The sequence below is a fragment of the Manacus vitellinus genome, unplaced genomic scaffold (genome assembly GCF_001715985.3).
Source record: "Manacus vitellinus isolate BGI_N305 unplaced genomic scaffold, ASM171598v3 scaffold_44_pilon, whole genome shotgun sequence".
NCBI lineage: Eukaryota > Metazoa > Chordata > Aves > Passeriformes > Pipridae > Manacus > Manacus vitellinus.
The window spans coordinates 3,770,048-3,783,544 of record NW_021940565.1 but is presented as its reverse complement, the minus strand read 5'-3'; the positions used below and the strand labels follow the sequence as shown (position 1 = coordinate 3,783,544).

General features: G+C 47.0%; 1 protein-coding gene across 1 annotated transcript in view; it reads right to left on the bottom strand.

Moving 5' to 3' along the window:
• Positions 1-7,650: 7,650 nt before the first annotated feature.
• Positions 7,651-13,497, bottom strand: part of TEDC1 (tubulin epsilon and delta complex 1) — a 75,810-nt gene continuing 69,963 nt past the window's right edge. The window contains exon 8 of the mRNA XM_029962231.1: positions 7,651-8,870. Within this exon, the coding sequence (XP_029818091.1) occupies positions 8,511-8,870 (360 nt within the window). The 3' untranslated portion in view covers positions 7,651-8,510. The remainder of the gene's footprint in view (positions 8,871-13,497) is intronic.

Sequence of the window (13,497 nt, the reverse complement as noted above, 5' to 3'; positions counted from 1 at the left end):
GGGAGCAGTCCTGTGTGCCAGCAAGCCTTCCAGGCCATGCACTGTCACCAAAACCTCCCCGAGCTCATCCCAGAGGATTGCTGCTGATGCTCCCTGGCAGGAGAGAGGATATGCTCGCAGCATTCAGGCTTGGTGGCAGCCTATTCCTCACTGGCCCCGTCTGGTAGGGCATGAAGCAGGTAAATGCAGCCCTGGAGCACCCTGTACCATCCTCCCCTGGCCACACAGCCCCATTGGCAGAGCTCCCAGGTCTGCCCAGCTCACCTGACTCAAGAGCATACCATTGCCCTTGGTCCAGGTCAGCAGCACACACCTCAATTTCCATCCCTCAGCAACACGTGAGAGGAGAGAAAGTACAGCCTGGTGACATCCTCCTCCTCGCTTTTTCTCATTGGGATTGCTACTTGAGATGGGTAAACAGGGAGAGGCCCCATCCCCAAAGCCAGAGGTGGCAATGGAAGGGATAAGCAGCAGTTGGAGCATCTCTTACAGCAGGACTCTTAGGGGGACTCGGGTCCTTTTGATAATTTATTAGCATACAGAGTCCCTGCAGCCAAAACAGCAAAATCCCTGTTCCTTGCTCTGTTCTAACCCATTTCTTTCAAGGCAAACAATTTCTGAGCAATAGATGGGGAAAAAAAAATACTTTAAAAAGTATTTTTACCCTTAGAAATTGAATGCCATCTGCTCCCTCAGCATTGTCCAGGGCATTTGCCTCCCCCTGAGCAGCCAGTGGATGGAAGCTGGCTCCCACTTGTGCCCACCGGGACCCCCGGGCTGCCACAGGCACTGCTGTGCTCCATGGGGCTGCTGACAGAGAAACAGAGCTCAAAGCTGAGGGCCACATGGCTGTGCTTGGGAAAATGGTGCTGAGAGAGGGAAGAAATGCACAGCACTGCTGACAGGAAGGGCAGCTGAGAGGGGCTCCAGACCCACCAGCGCTGCCCTTGGCAGTGCAGCCAAGGCCAAGTGCACGTCTAGTCAGGGCTCATGTGTGAGAGCAGCGGCAACAAAGGACGTAGGCAGAAATGCTGAGCTGTAGCTGGAACAGGGGGTAATGTCCCCATCAGCACTCTGGTGCAGGCTCCATGCACCCCACATTAAATACTCACGGCACGACTGTGTGCCAGGGCAGCACCAGGAAACTTTCGCCCCAGGTTATCTCTTCAAGTGCACGACAGATTGTTGTTTTAAAAAGCACTATAATCTCCAAACAAAATTAAACATAGGCAAGAGAAAAATCCCTGCTGAGCAGCGAGACTATAAATCACTCCCATCCCTCTCCCTGCAGAGGCTGGAGCGTGGCCATGGCTGGTGGGCAGTGGAGCACTCTTGCAGAACACGTGCTCTCCAACCCCCTCGGCGCTGCAATCTTCTCCCTGGGAAGATTCACAGCCCGGTGAGCCTGTCCCCGTCCCCATCACAGCTCCTGGGGGAGCAGCAGGGCTGTGCATCCCTGGGGCTGGGCTGGCTGCAGCAGCACATCCCCATAGCACCCCCACAGGGATGGCAGCTCAAGGTGATGCTGTCCCTCCCCACTGTAGTCCTTGCCCTTCCCATCCTGCAGCCCCCTCCTTCCCCACAGCACTTACAAGTCCAAATCATGACACCTGACTTTCCACCACAACACAAGTTTGTGTTCATCTCAGTGCCACAAGCCACCACCCCCCTGTCCAGCCTTGGAGGTGCAGACCCTGAGTGTGTCAATGAAAAGCTCTTCTTGACTTAGCAATACGAATTACAGCATGATATAAAGACCTATTAAAAGCTGCTTTCTAGAACAAATGCTGCCCCCATGGCTAATCAGCAGAATATTTCCTTCATTGAGAGACAAAATTAATATCACCGTTTGGCAGATCCAACGATGCCAAGCAAATAACTTGCAATCGAGCTTTATTGTTATGATGCCTTTTGCTGCTGGCCTTGGCCTTGAGAGGGTAGCAATGAAAATGGGAGAATACAAATGGAAACCTGTAAGAGCCTGAAATTAATGCATGCCCTGAATCTGCGGGGAGCCAAGGATTAATAGGGAACATGAGCGTGCACAGCACAGGCTGGCCATGCTGCCTTGTCCCCCTGTGGTGGCACCCAGCAGGGAAGGAGACGGGCATAGCCTTGGCCAGGACATCTCCCCCATCCACCAGGCAGCCCAGACCCTTGGCTGGGGGCTTTACAGTGCATTTTCATTTCAAAAAGGGTTTTTGAAGAGAGAAGACACTATGTCAGCACCATGAAAGCTGGCATTAATCAAGGGTGATAGCGTGGTCTCCTTGCCAGCGGTTAGCATTAAAAAATACATATTAGCATTTTTAATATTAATCAGTATAAACAAAAAAGATACTTCTATAAAAATTATTTAGAAAGCTCATTTACTTAGAGGACACTAATGAATTAATATCACATCTCAGGGCATTGAAACATTCACGCAAAGTGAACCACCACAGGCTCATGGTTCACCCACACCTCACACCACACCTCGAGGCTCATCCCACAGCTGGGGTGGGACCCTCTTCTCTCATTTTGGATCAGGGGCTAATCCTGCTCCAGGAGTCACAGACCACCTCATGCCAACAACAGGGTGAACTTTGCTTCAGAGCTCAGTCAGTCTAAGGCTTCTTCCCACTCCCTGCTGAGCCCGTGACAGAAGTAGGCTGTTTTATGGCATTAATGGTGCAACCTGGACAAGCGACGTCATTCCAGGGCCTGACACTGTCGAGGGACGGGGCTGAGCCAGCACAAGAGGCAGCAATTTTTGTGCTTACAGAAAACACAGAGGCTTGTACCTGCCCTTCATCCCTCCCTGACAAGGAGGACACAGCAGCAGGAGACCAGGGGGCTGGGGGACCTTCCAGCTCCCACACTATGCTCCACGGCCACTCTGGTTCAACAGGGCGTCTTAAGGCAATAGCACCCCAATAAAACATCTGACTGCTGCCTTTTGATGGCCAGACCCCTCATGTCCTGTGTCCTTCTGGGACCTGGCTGTCAGCACAGCCCCAGCACCCATTTGCTTATGGCCCAGGAAAGCTGCAAATCCCAGGTGGATGACAACAGCCTAGCATGATTAAGCAAATTGCACACACACACACACACACACCCCAGCTGCTGGAGATTTTGCCAACTGAGCAGAAAATGGCAGAAAATACCAGCTTTTTACCTTGGATTTGTATTTGTAACATAAAGGATGTTTGGTGGCTCCTTTACAAGCCTAAGAACAGGCACAGTTCTGCTGTGCTGGCTTACCCCCCACATCCTGCTCCCCACTGGCATTTTGGTTGTGCTCCACCAAGCCATTTGGTCTTTCCAGAGTATTTGCAGCTCTGTTCCCTCCAGAGCAGCTGTGGGCTGCTGCAAGGCAAGGGAAGCATCCTGTGAAGCAACCAGGCTGAGTTAATAAGGTCAGATGGGAGAAGGAGAGCATTAGTAGTGACTGAGAGCCTGCTATGACACTACCCTAGTAAATCCCTTGTTTGATTGTCTCTGATGCAGGCTGCCACACTCAAATATTTCTTAGCTGTACGTCATGCTAAATCAAGGCATGAGCCACCAAGAGAGCAAGGCTTCCTCCCGGCCTCACTGCCCACCCAGCCCAGGCTGGCTGTGCCTTTCTCCCTCTCCCTGCTGCCCCTCTCAGCCCCCAGGAGCCACAGGGGGTTGCTTTCCACAGGTGCTGGCACTCCCTTTGTTCATTGCCTAGATGGACCTGCACGAGGACTATTTCTTGGTGAGTAGCAGGCTCTCCAGCCCTGCAGAAGGAAGCAAACCAGAAGGACTGGAGGCAGACACTTAGATTCAAGCTGGGAAATAAGGTGGCACAGTTAACAATAAAGGCACCTGCCTGCAACAGCTCCTTAGTGGGACACGAAGAGATGGGGATGCTGGGGGATGATGGTGAGACTGGCAAAGATTTGTATGCACAAATCCCATTGGAGCCAGAAGGTGGGGCTGGAACAGGCACCCCCAGCCTGGGCCACGAGCTTGCACTTGAGACTGGATGCTCACACAGTTTCCAAGGGCTGCACACCTTCATCTTCCCTGCCTCCCATTTCAGAGAAGCAGGAGAACAAAACCCCTTAGGGACAGGGATCTGGCCGTGTCTTGGTGGCTGTGACACAGGGTGGGTATGAAGTGTCCGGGAGGATGAGAGGTTTCCCAGCCTAGGGGCAAGACACTATCCCTAAGGGGCTTGGGCTGTCAGCTGAGGAGCAGCAGTACTGGCAGACAGCTCCATATGAGCTGTTGGCTCCAGGAGGCGAAGCGTGAGGGTGAAAGACCTGAGGCTCTCACTGCAAGTGGCTGAGGGTCAGAGGAGAGGGAGCTCAACCATCAGGCATGTGTTAACTCCCACTGAGCCTGCACCACGCTGCCACACACACATGCTCACACCAACTGCTAGCAGCTCATCCTCCAGCAGGAGCTGGTGGAGGGATCCCACAGGGAACCCAAAACACTCTAGGCTGGAAATCACTACTCCCAGCAGCTCTTATTTTTAAACATAGGTTGCAGCCGTTATTTACCAGCAGGCACAATGTTGTCAGGAGCGGTGACTGCGGATGCCACGCTTGCCTTTTGCAAAGTAAACCTCCTGTTTTGACTGCAAGCTGATTGATGCTCAGTTATTTGGGGAGGAATATTTCCAGCTACACAGTGCGAGCCAGAGTTATCAGCCAATTAAGTATTTATGGCCAATTCCATTTTCCTAGCAAGATGCTTGGAAAGCAAGCACCAGTTACATCAGAGCAAAAGGTTAAACTGAGCTCTTCTATAAACACCTCCATGCTGGCACACCAGAACCTGCACACACAGAAGTCCTGTAAAAGGTTCTCTTAAGGCTACGCTTGAAAGCACTCCATCACCAGAGAGTGTAGTTCAAACACTGCAGCAGTAACTCAGCCTGTCTTCAGTGAAGCATCACCAGAACATGAAGACAAAAGCCAAGTACTCCCAGTTCCACAAGGAGGCTTAGCTGTGATGGGGTCTTCACATAGACAGGCTGAGCTGGGAGCTGTCACCAGGTGAACATCTGGGACAGCTCTTCACTGCCCAATCCTTGACAGGTGTACCCCACTACCACGTGCAGCATCTCTGCCAGGTACTGATTTAACACTGGTTTCCTGCTTTTCCAACATGAGCCATCACCTCTAATAGACTCCTCCCTCCCTAACATCACTTAGAAACTCTGCATCGAAACCCAAACTAAACTAACTCCCTTTAGGATGCACCAACAGGGTGCTGTAGGATGCACCAACTTCTGCTGTAGCTCCTTCAAAAAAGCAGAAACCAAACCAAACCCTGCTGCCTGTCTCAGATGTTCAGACAACATCACCAAGAGCCTTCTCCCACCATTCAACAACCAATTGCACACAATGTAACACTCAGCTTGCCCAGTGATACCCACTCTTCTCTGTTCAACCCCATCAACAATTTTAGGGCAGATCCCTGCTTTCACAAAGAAATGTACAACCAGCACGGTGGTATGGCAAAGGATAAACCTCTTAACAGCTCTTGTCTTTCCTTCAGCCTGCAGTGGGTTGTTTACAACACTCCCCAATTCCTGTAAAGTAATACCTAACATTTACCAAGCATGCAGGAGCCCATGGATGACACGTACTCCTTGAGTCATCCTCCACTTGCCACAGCATCTGCCAGAGACCAACCAGTCACTTGGCTACTGGTTGTCGCACAATTCCCAGGGCAGCCATTCCCACTTCTGCAGCATCCCCAACTCCTGACACGGGGCGAAGCCCTGGTGACTGAGGGGGCCACTGCAGCCTTTAAAACTGCTGGGCTGTGATGGCAGGTGAGAGAAGTCAGCCTGAACAAATGCCACGGTAAGGTGACAAACACCTATTTGTTCATAGATTATATCCCATCAAGTGTGACTGTGGTCACTCAGTTCACTTTCCTGCTCTCACTGCAGCTGGTGTTAATGCAGGGGTATTTTCTTAGGCTTTCAAGTGATATCATACAGCATCTCCCACCAGTACTGGAGAGACAGCTGATGCCTGGCCAAGCTCATGAAGGCTGGAAAGCATCTGTATTTCAGGTGTATTAATATGCCTCCAAAGCCATCAAAAGTTGTGTGACCAGTCACTGAGGCATGACCACATGACATGACCCTGTGTGTCCAATTCCTGTGATATTAAAAAGACAGCCTTCACAGGAAAACCACCCTCCAAAATCTGATGCATGAGAGCACCAAGCCCTTATAGTACCTCCTGCTTTGTACTCTCTGTGCTGGTGCTTCGAAGAGGGGCAAAGGAAAGAGGAGGTTACAGGTATTGGTTTTAAAACCACTGCCAGCTCAAAATGCCCCACTGACCTTCAACAGGGACTGCAGAGTAGCTGCTCTGGTTAAAGCTAATTGGTACCTGAAACAAAAGGCAGCAGAAAATTGGTGTCAGAAAATAAAAACTGTACTTGCCTGTGCTTTTAGTGCGAGGTGTCCACAGCATGCAACACGAGCAGAGCCCCACAGCTGGAAAGGTGATCTTTTAACCTGCCTCAGCTGCAGCCCCTCTCGATGTAGAAGCCAGAACAAGCAGCTCCAGCTCCCACTGGCTATCCTGACAGCTTCAGTGGCTATGTCAGTTCAGCAGCTTATGCCTTCTGTGAGTCACTGTAGGCACTTCTATACATCACACACACACATACACAGACATACTGAGCACTGCCATTCTTGACATTCCACCAGAGAGAAAAACACTTCTTCAGGATCAAGCAGGGTAAAGGCACTGCTAGCTGTGGTCTCTGATGAGGTAGAGTCCTTGGATGAACACACTGCACAAAGTGCACAATGACAAGAGTTGATAATCCAAAGTAAGTCATTCTAGAAATGACTACTGTCAGTTCAAGGGGACAGCAGCATAATACACTGTGGCATTCGGCATTAAGCCAACCCTGATAAGCCACAGCAAGGCATGAGCTAGACCTGCACTTGAATCTGAGTGTTCTTGCCATGCTCAAGAATATCTGCACACTCTTCTCTGCTGAAAATCTCAGGAGAACAAAGGGTCTTCTGAGGGCAATGTTTTTAAACTGAAATGTGATGCAGTATGAAAACTTCCTTCTATAAAAGCTAAAGGAGGATATGAAATTCTCAAAGAGAGATAGATTGGTGCTGCCACTCTTGTTAGTTCTAGGATATACTGTTTCTCTCCCATTCATGAATAATTTTCTGTGAAACCTGTGTCTGAGTAAGTCCTCTTGTACATTAAATGTCAGCAGCCCTGGATCCAACACCTGCCCAAAACTGTACCAGCCTGAACAGTTCTGAGCTTGGTACCCTTCACCTACAGAGATGGTCTGGAAAGCAGAGTGGTGTGCATTGGCTTTTTAAGGCCATTGATATTCTTCCAGGAGCAGCAGCTGGGTCTGGAAGCATCTGAAATTTCCTTAAAGAGATCTGAGCCTTGTCCACCCACCCCACCTGCACATGGTCTCCCCATGGAGCAGCAACAGTACTGATGCCTGGAAGTAGGTCCTTAAAGGTGCTTACCTTTGCCTGCTGAGAGCCAAGAGCAACTGGCAATCAGTGACACCCCTGAGCTGGGGTAGCAGACAGAAATCCAGATGGAGGAGAGCCCACTGCTCACAGCAATTCACAAATGAAAAGCAAACTGGGTTTTTTAAAATATATTTATTCCTGAAAGTGTACAACCAGAATATAACAATATTCCTGGGTGAAAGCAAAATAGAAAACGGTAGGAAATGAAGGTCAAGGGAAAAACATTTGCATGTTCCAAGAGAAGAAGTCTCCTGAGACAGAACTTGGAGACTCCTCAAGCTTGGAAGTTAAGGTCATATTTCTATACCACAGAAATTTCCTATAGCAGATCCATAACTTATGTATCTCATTGTGACTCATAACTTGATGGAATGGGTTTCTAGTTTGTTCTCTTTGAGAACCCAATTATTTCAAGTGCATCACACCAGTAAATGAAATTGGTGCACTGCTTTATTTATTATTAGGCATTTGTTTTTCTTTATCATGACTGCATTATAGCTGCCACAAATACTCAAACCAGCTGAATTGAAACAGCATATTTTCTTGAATATTTCCAATCCCTCTAAGCCTTGGTACTTTACATGTTCTCCAATACTTGGATTTTTCTGACTAATGAACTCTTCTATTTGCTGGAAAATATTGAATGCAATTAGTACTTCAGTGCACAGCCTCAATGTATGCTGTGCCTAGCAGCTGAGCACTGTAAAAGAGCACACTGCTTGGCAGAAGAATCCCAAAGATAAAAGGGAGATTTATGCACACTCCCACCAAGGCCTAATGCAGAATTTAATTGGCAAGGTTGGCAATAAAGGGGCTGCAGAGAGAGCCACAAAGGTTATGGCCCCAGTGCAAGTCACAAAGCAATAACAAGTTATGATTCCCAGGCTAAAAGATCAGAACTTACATTTGGCTCCTCACCTCGCGCTCCCCCATGCCAGGCTGCACGACGTGTTCTCATCATGTCAGCCTATTCCTTTGCTCTTCTCAGACCAGCTTTATCTCCTCAAGGGGAGATACAAATCACTCCATCCAACCCTTCTGCAACTGCATCCAGCCTGTGCCGGCACTCCTCCCGCAGCTGCTCCAGCTCTCTCTGCAGGCTGGCCTCTCTCATCCGCAGTTCTCTGATCACCTCTGTAGCACTGACAGCTGAAACAGGCTCCTTGGATACACACTGGCCAAAGCCCGTTTTGCTGGCAGGATGTTTGCTCCTCAACACCAGCCTGTACAAACCGTGCATTTTATATTTTTTTGGAGCACAAAGGTGTGTAAGATCTAGTAGTTTTAGTTCAACGCTTTCCTGTATCTTTCTAGCAGTGGCAGAGAATCCCTCCTTCTGTAGTTCTTCCTCTCTTGCCTTCACCTGTAGAGAGAAGAAAAAAAAAAAACAGGAGGGGAAGAGTATGGTACATTTCTGTGAAAAAAAATCCTCCCACCAGGAAACAACACAAAATGTCATGTTTGGACTAGGATGTACCAAAAAGAAGAGCCAACTGTGAGTACAAACTAAAGCGTGTGGCAGTGAAAACTGAATTAAGATAACGTGCTTTCTATCAGGCAGCAGCCTCAGTAACCAAAAAGCTGTCTGTAGTCATTTGTTTGCAGATTCACAGTCCACCAGCCTCTCCACTGATGACTAATACACAAGGGCTCTGCATGCTTCCCTCTTACTGAGGAGTGGGTGGTTTGGCTTCAGAGCAAAACACACGGAGCAAAAAGGGGGACCCAGCAGAGCAACCTTCATCACTGTTGTGCTTTAAGCCACCAGGCTGTCATAACAGATTAATTACCTTGTGAATAACAGCATTGTTTCAGTTTGCAAATGCTTTCTGCATTTGGCAATGCTAAAAAGTAGGGATGACAACTGTAAATTAGCAATTCCTTCATTCTCAATTCCCATTATGGGGTAACAATTAGGAAAAGGAAAATAAAGGACCAGAGACAAAGAAGTAGAGGCCAAGACAAAAATGAGTACCAGGCAGCACACTTTCAGTGAAGACAGACCCCAATAAAACAAAAGCTTTTCTTTAACAGAATCACTTTTATCTGGATGATAAAAGCCATAGTATATACTGGGATTTCTCCAAAGCATTTGACTTAATGTTCTCTAACAATTTGAGCTGAAGAACTTGCAAGATGGTAATTGCCTTGCCAATTTTACTAGTGGATTAAACATGAATTCAGTGACTCATCTCAAAATGCACTTGTCAGTGGGGAAACATCACTAAGAAGAGGCACCCTACTCAGGCCTGCAGGGAAATGGTTCTTGGTCCAATGGGATTTTCTGTTTCTGCTACGGCAACAAGCTGCCAAATCAGTTCAGCCAGAAAGCAGCAAAGTTTCAGAAAAGGGATGCTGCCTCTGCAACCTGCACAAATCCCAGAGCTCTCCTGAGACTTGTGTGCAGTTCTGGAGTTCATGCTTCAAAAAACCACAGAGAAACAGAGAGTAGGATTCAAAGGCAGGTCACCCAATGACCCACAGCTCAGTAAACAAGCTTTAAGAGTATGAAACTTCAAGAGTTCAAAATATCCCATTTATGGAGACAGATATATAATTAGTTTTAGTTCCTATAAAAAAGTGGAAAAGAAGGTGGTGAGAGATCAGACTGCTGACAAAGCCATAAGAAGATCAAATGGATGAAAATTCAAGTTAGATATTCAGCTTCAGCGTAAGACATTGTTTCCTACTGTGAGGATAATGAACCATGAAATGCTTCACTGCAGCTCCAGGGATGAATCCTTTGGCCAAAGCTCAGCTCAGGTCAAGCTCAGTGCTAATGATACCCCTTCCAGCCTTGAAACTGCTCTGCAACCCCTCCCATTCCTGGCCGCGGGTGAAGCTGAACAAGTCCTTGGGGTTTTAAATCTGCAGATCTGCATTAAGATATCGGCACCTCACGCATTAGGGCTTTGACAAGTTCCCTGTAAAGTCAGAGATATTTTGGCAGCTCTCTGAAGCACCAGAGATCAAGCAGAGCTCAAAGCAGCCACAGCTGCAAGGACAAGAGTCCTAAGGTAGAAAAGCCCCTTCGCCTTTGCCACCATCAGGCTACAGCTGCTCAGAGTCAAACCAGCTGCTGTATCTGGAGAAAAAGCGCTTTTTTCCATAGATCAGTGGGGAAGGTTTTACTACTGACACAAGCTTACGAAATACAGGGGATCAGTCTACATTCTCTAACAGGTGCAAAGTGCAGGTGCCAGGGCTGCAGTCACAGTCAAATTTCCCCAGTGACACCAACTTCATCAGGGCTTCACTCACTCATCCCACATCTTCCTTCAGAGTATCTTCATGAGTTTTGCAGCCAAGTAATTAATCCTCTCCATAGTCTTCTGATGAGTTATTGTCACCCCTCAGCCTCCGCTTAAAAAAGATTAAGAAAATCAATCAAATCAGAGAGGGAGTAAATTTCTCTGAATTTTTGCTAACACATTAAAGGCTTTATTGATGCAGAACCATCTGTTAAAGGAGACCTCTGTTGATTAAGGCATTTAAATAGAGAATTGAAGCTGAGAGAAGTCTATCTTTGTCCAAGAACCAGGGGTCCCTCTTTATCATAATCCCCAAGGAATCCCAGGACATCTCTTGCTGTGGCTAAAAGAATATCTGAGGTCCAATTCTCTGACACCACTCTAGAAGGAACAAAACCGAAAAAATAAATTCAATGTCATCTAGTCTCCCCACAGCCAATGAATAAATGGAAAATTATGTTTGCACAAAGTGGATTTAATGCTGGAATCCAGGATGGGAAAAATTTCCAGTTACTTACAAATAACAACATCACTCAGCAAACAGAGCCCACAAAATGTTATTTATTTCTCGCATTAAACTCAAGTAGAAACAAAGTAGGGCTGTATAAAAGCATTCTTAATGAAACATAGGTTTTCATGCTTTCCACTGGTCAAAATTGGAGAATTTTAATATCATACACGAGGCACATGATGGAGGAGCAGCATGCTCCTCTCAGCACTAAGTGCATTGAGTTCTAACTCACAGCAATAGTAGGGATAAGAATTACTGTACAGAAGCAGGACCAGCTGTAAGGACAGGAAAAACAGCCTTACAGTCAGGAAGTGTAATAAATTCCTACATCCGAGGATCAGAAGGGCGTTGCACATACTGTCTTCTATAAAGAAGACCAGTATTTCCTGGGATAACATTTAGATAAATTTAAGAGGGAAAATTTTCAAATTAATGAATATGAAATAAGAGAACAAGTTCAGCAAAGCACTATTTATTTCCTATCAGCACAATCTGGAGTTGGAAAGCTACCTCCACTTCTTTCCTACACTGTTCTTCCTGGAAGGCTCTGCAGCCATATGTATGGCCACAAATATATTCTTGTTGCAGTTTATAGATTTCAATTGCTAAAAATCTCTGAGGGTTACCTTCAAGCAATATCCTTTACTCTTCACATCCTGAATGCTTGTGAAAATACTCAATAATCTCCTCCTGTATGGTTAATTGATGCTCTCTAACAGCTTGCTGTCTCCCATTAGTCAGCACACAATGATTATTCTCCTCTGCAAAACAATCTCAATAGACCACTTTGTATTAAACAAACATATTGTAAAAGATTAGGAGCCTCAGCATTTTGTGCCTGCCCATTTCTATCCCACAGCTCTGCCTTTCAGTCTCAATCTACCAGCCGGAATTTGAATTCCCAATTAGGTGCGTAGTGCTGTCTGACAACTGCTGCACATCCTCTCCAAATAAATACAACAACATGATAATCATCGTTTCCACTTCTACAGAATCAGCCTCATCCCAAAGGGAGCTGGTGCACTTTGAGAAAATCCACTCCAAATGTAGAGGGAATCAAATGATGAAGAACCAGCATCTTCAAAATTACACATATCCCGCTCTGCAGAGGGTACTGACCTGGTTAGTTGTTCACAGCAGAGCAGCCACTCACAGACACTGAGTCCATGGTAGTGTGCTGTCCCTCTGTGCACTCCAGCATCGACACATTCTACCAGATTTCACTCTCCCAAGACCATGATAAGCGAGCAGGAACCTCCCATGGCACACAGGCATCCTCACCAGCTCTACAAGGGCTGTAGATGGAGAGGTGCCATGAGTGCACACTGAGGCAAATACTCCTGCTGGGTTCCTTCCAGCTCTTCACATCACCCTGTCACCAACCGCTGTTTGGGACAGGACAGTGGACAAACTGCCCCAAGTGCTCGTAAATGTTTTCCTTTCAATAACTTCAGTCTTCAAAAGGTATTAGAAACTAAAAGCTAATGGGAAAACTATAATAACTTCCATGTTCTAAGGAAAAGCCAACAAGCTAGTGGAGTTGCAGACAGCAGGATTGCTTCTTAGATCAGATTGAAAATGGACCAAAGTTACAGACAGCCTGTGCTGCCCTTCCCAACCAAACCTGGCACAGTGCAAGGGGTTGCAGTATGCACATGCACAGATAATGCTAGCAGATTCTCCTACAGGAATATGCAAAGGAATAAGCACCATAATAAAACAGATCTCTTCAACATTAGCTGGAGGGTGGGCAGCTGCCTTCTCATTCCTGACAGAGTGGGATCAAGCCAGGCAAGACATCCATCAAGTGTGGAAAGGATTTACCATCTCCCCAGGACATCATTATACAGATGCCGCATTTCCAAAAACATTCAGGCTGACATCTGATTGAGGAAAATGGCCAAGCCAAAACAGAAAAGGATGGGCCCAGTAAAATTGGAAAGGGGAACTTCCAAAGGTGAGGCACATCCAAAAAACAAGCTGAGCAGGCAGCTTGGCTCAATCCCCACCACAGTGAATTAACTTTTGCACCAAAGCACATAAGGGACTTCAAGCCTGCAAACACTAACAAACATGATGAATTTCCCCATCACTTCATCATCCCTACCTTCTCTGAAATGACTTCTAACCAAAGATATCACTGTCTGTCCTTTTCATCCAGACAGCTATCCCAGCTATTTGCAGTACTGGGAATCCTCTGGCTTTGCATAAATCTTACAACAATGAGT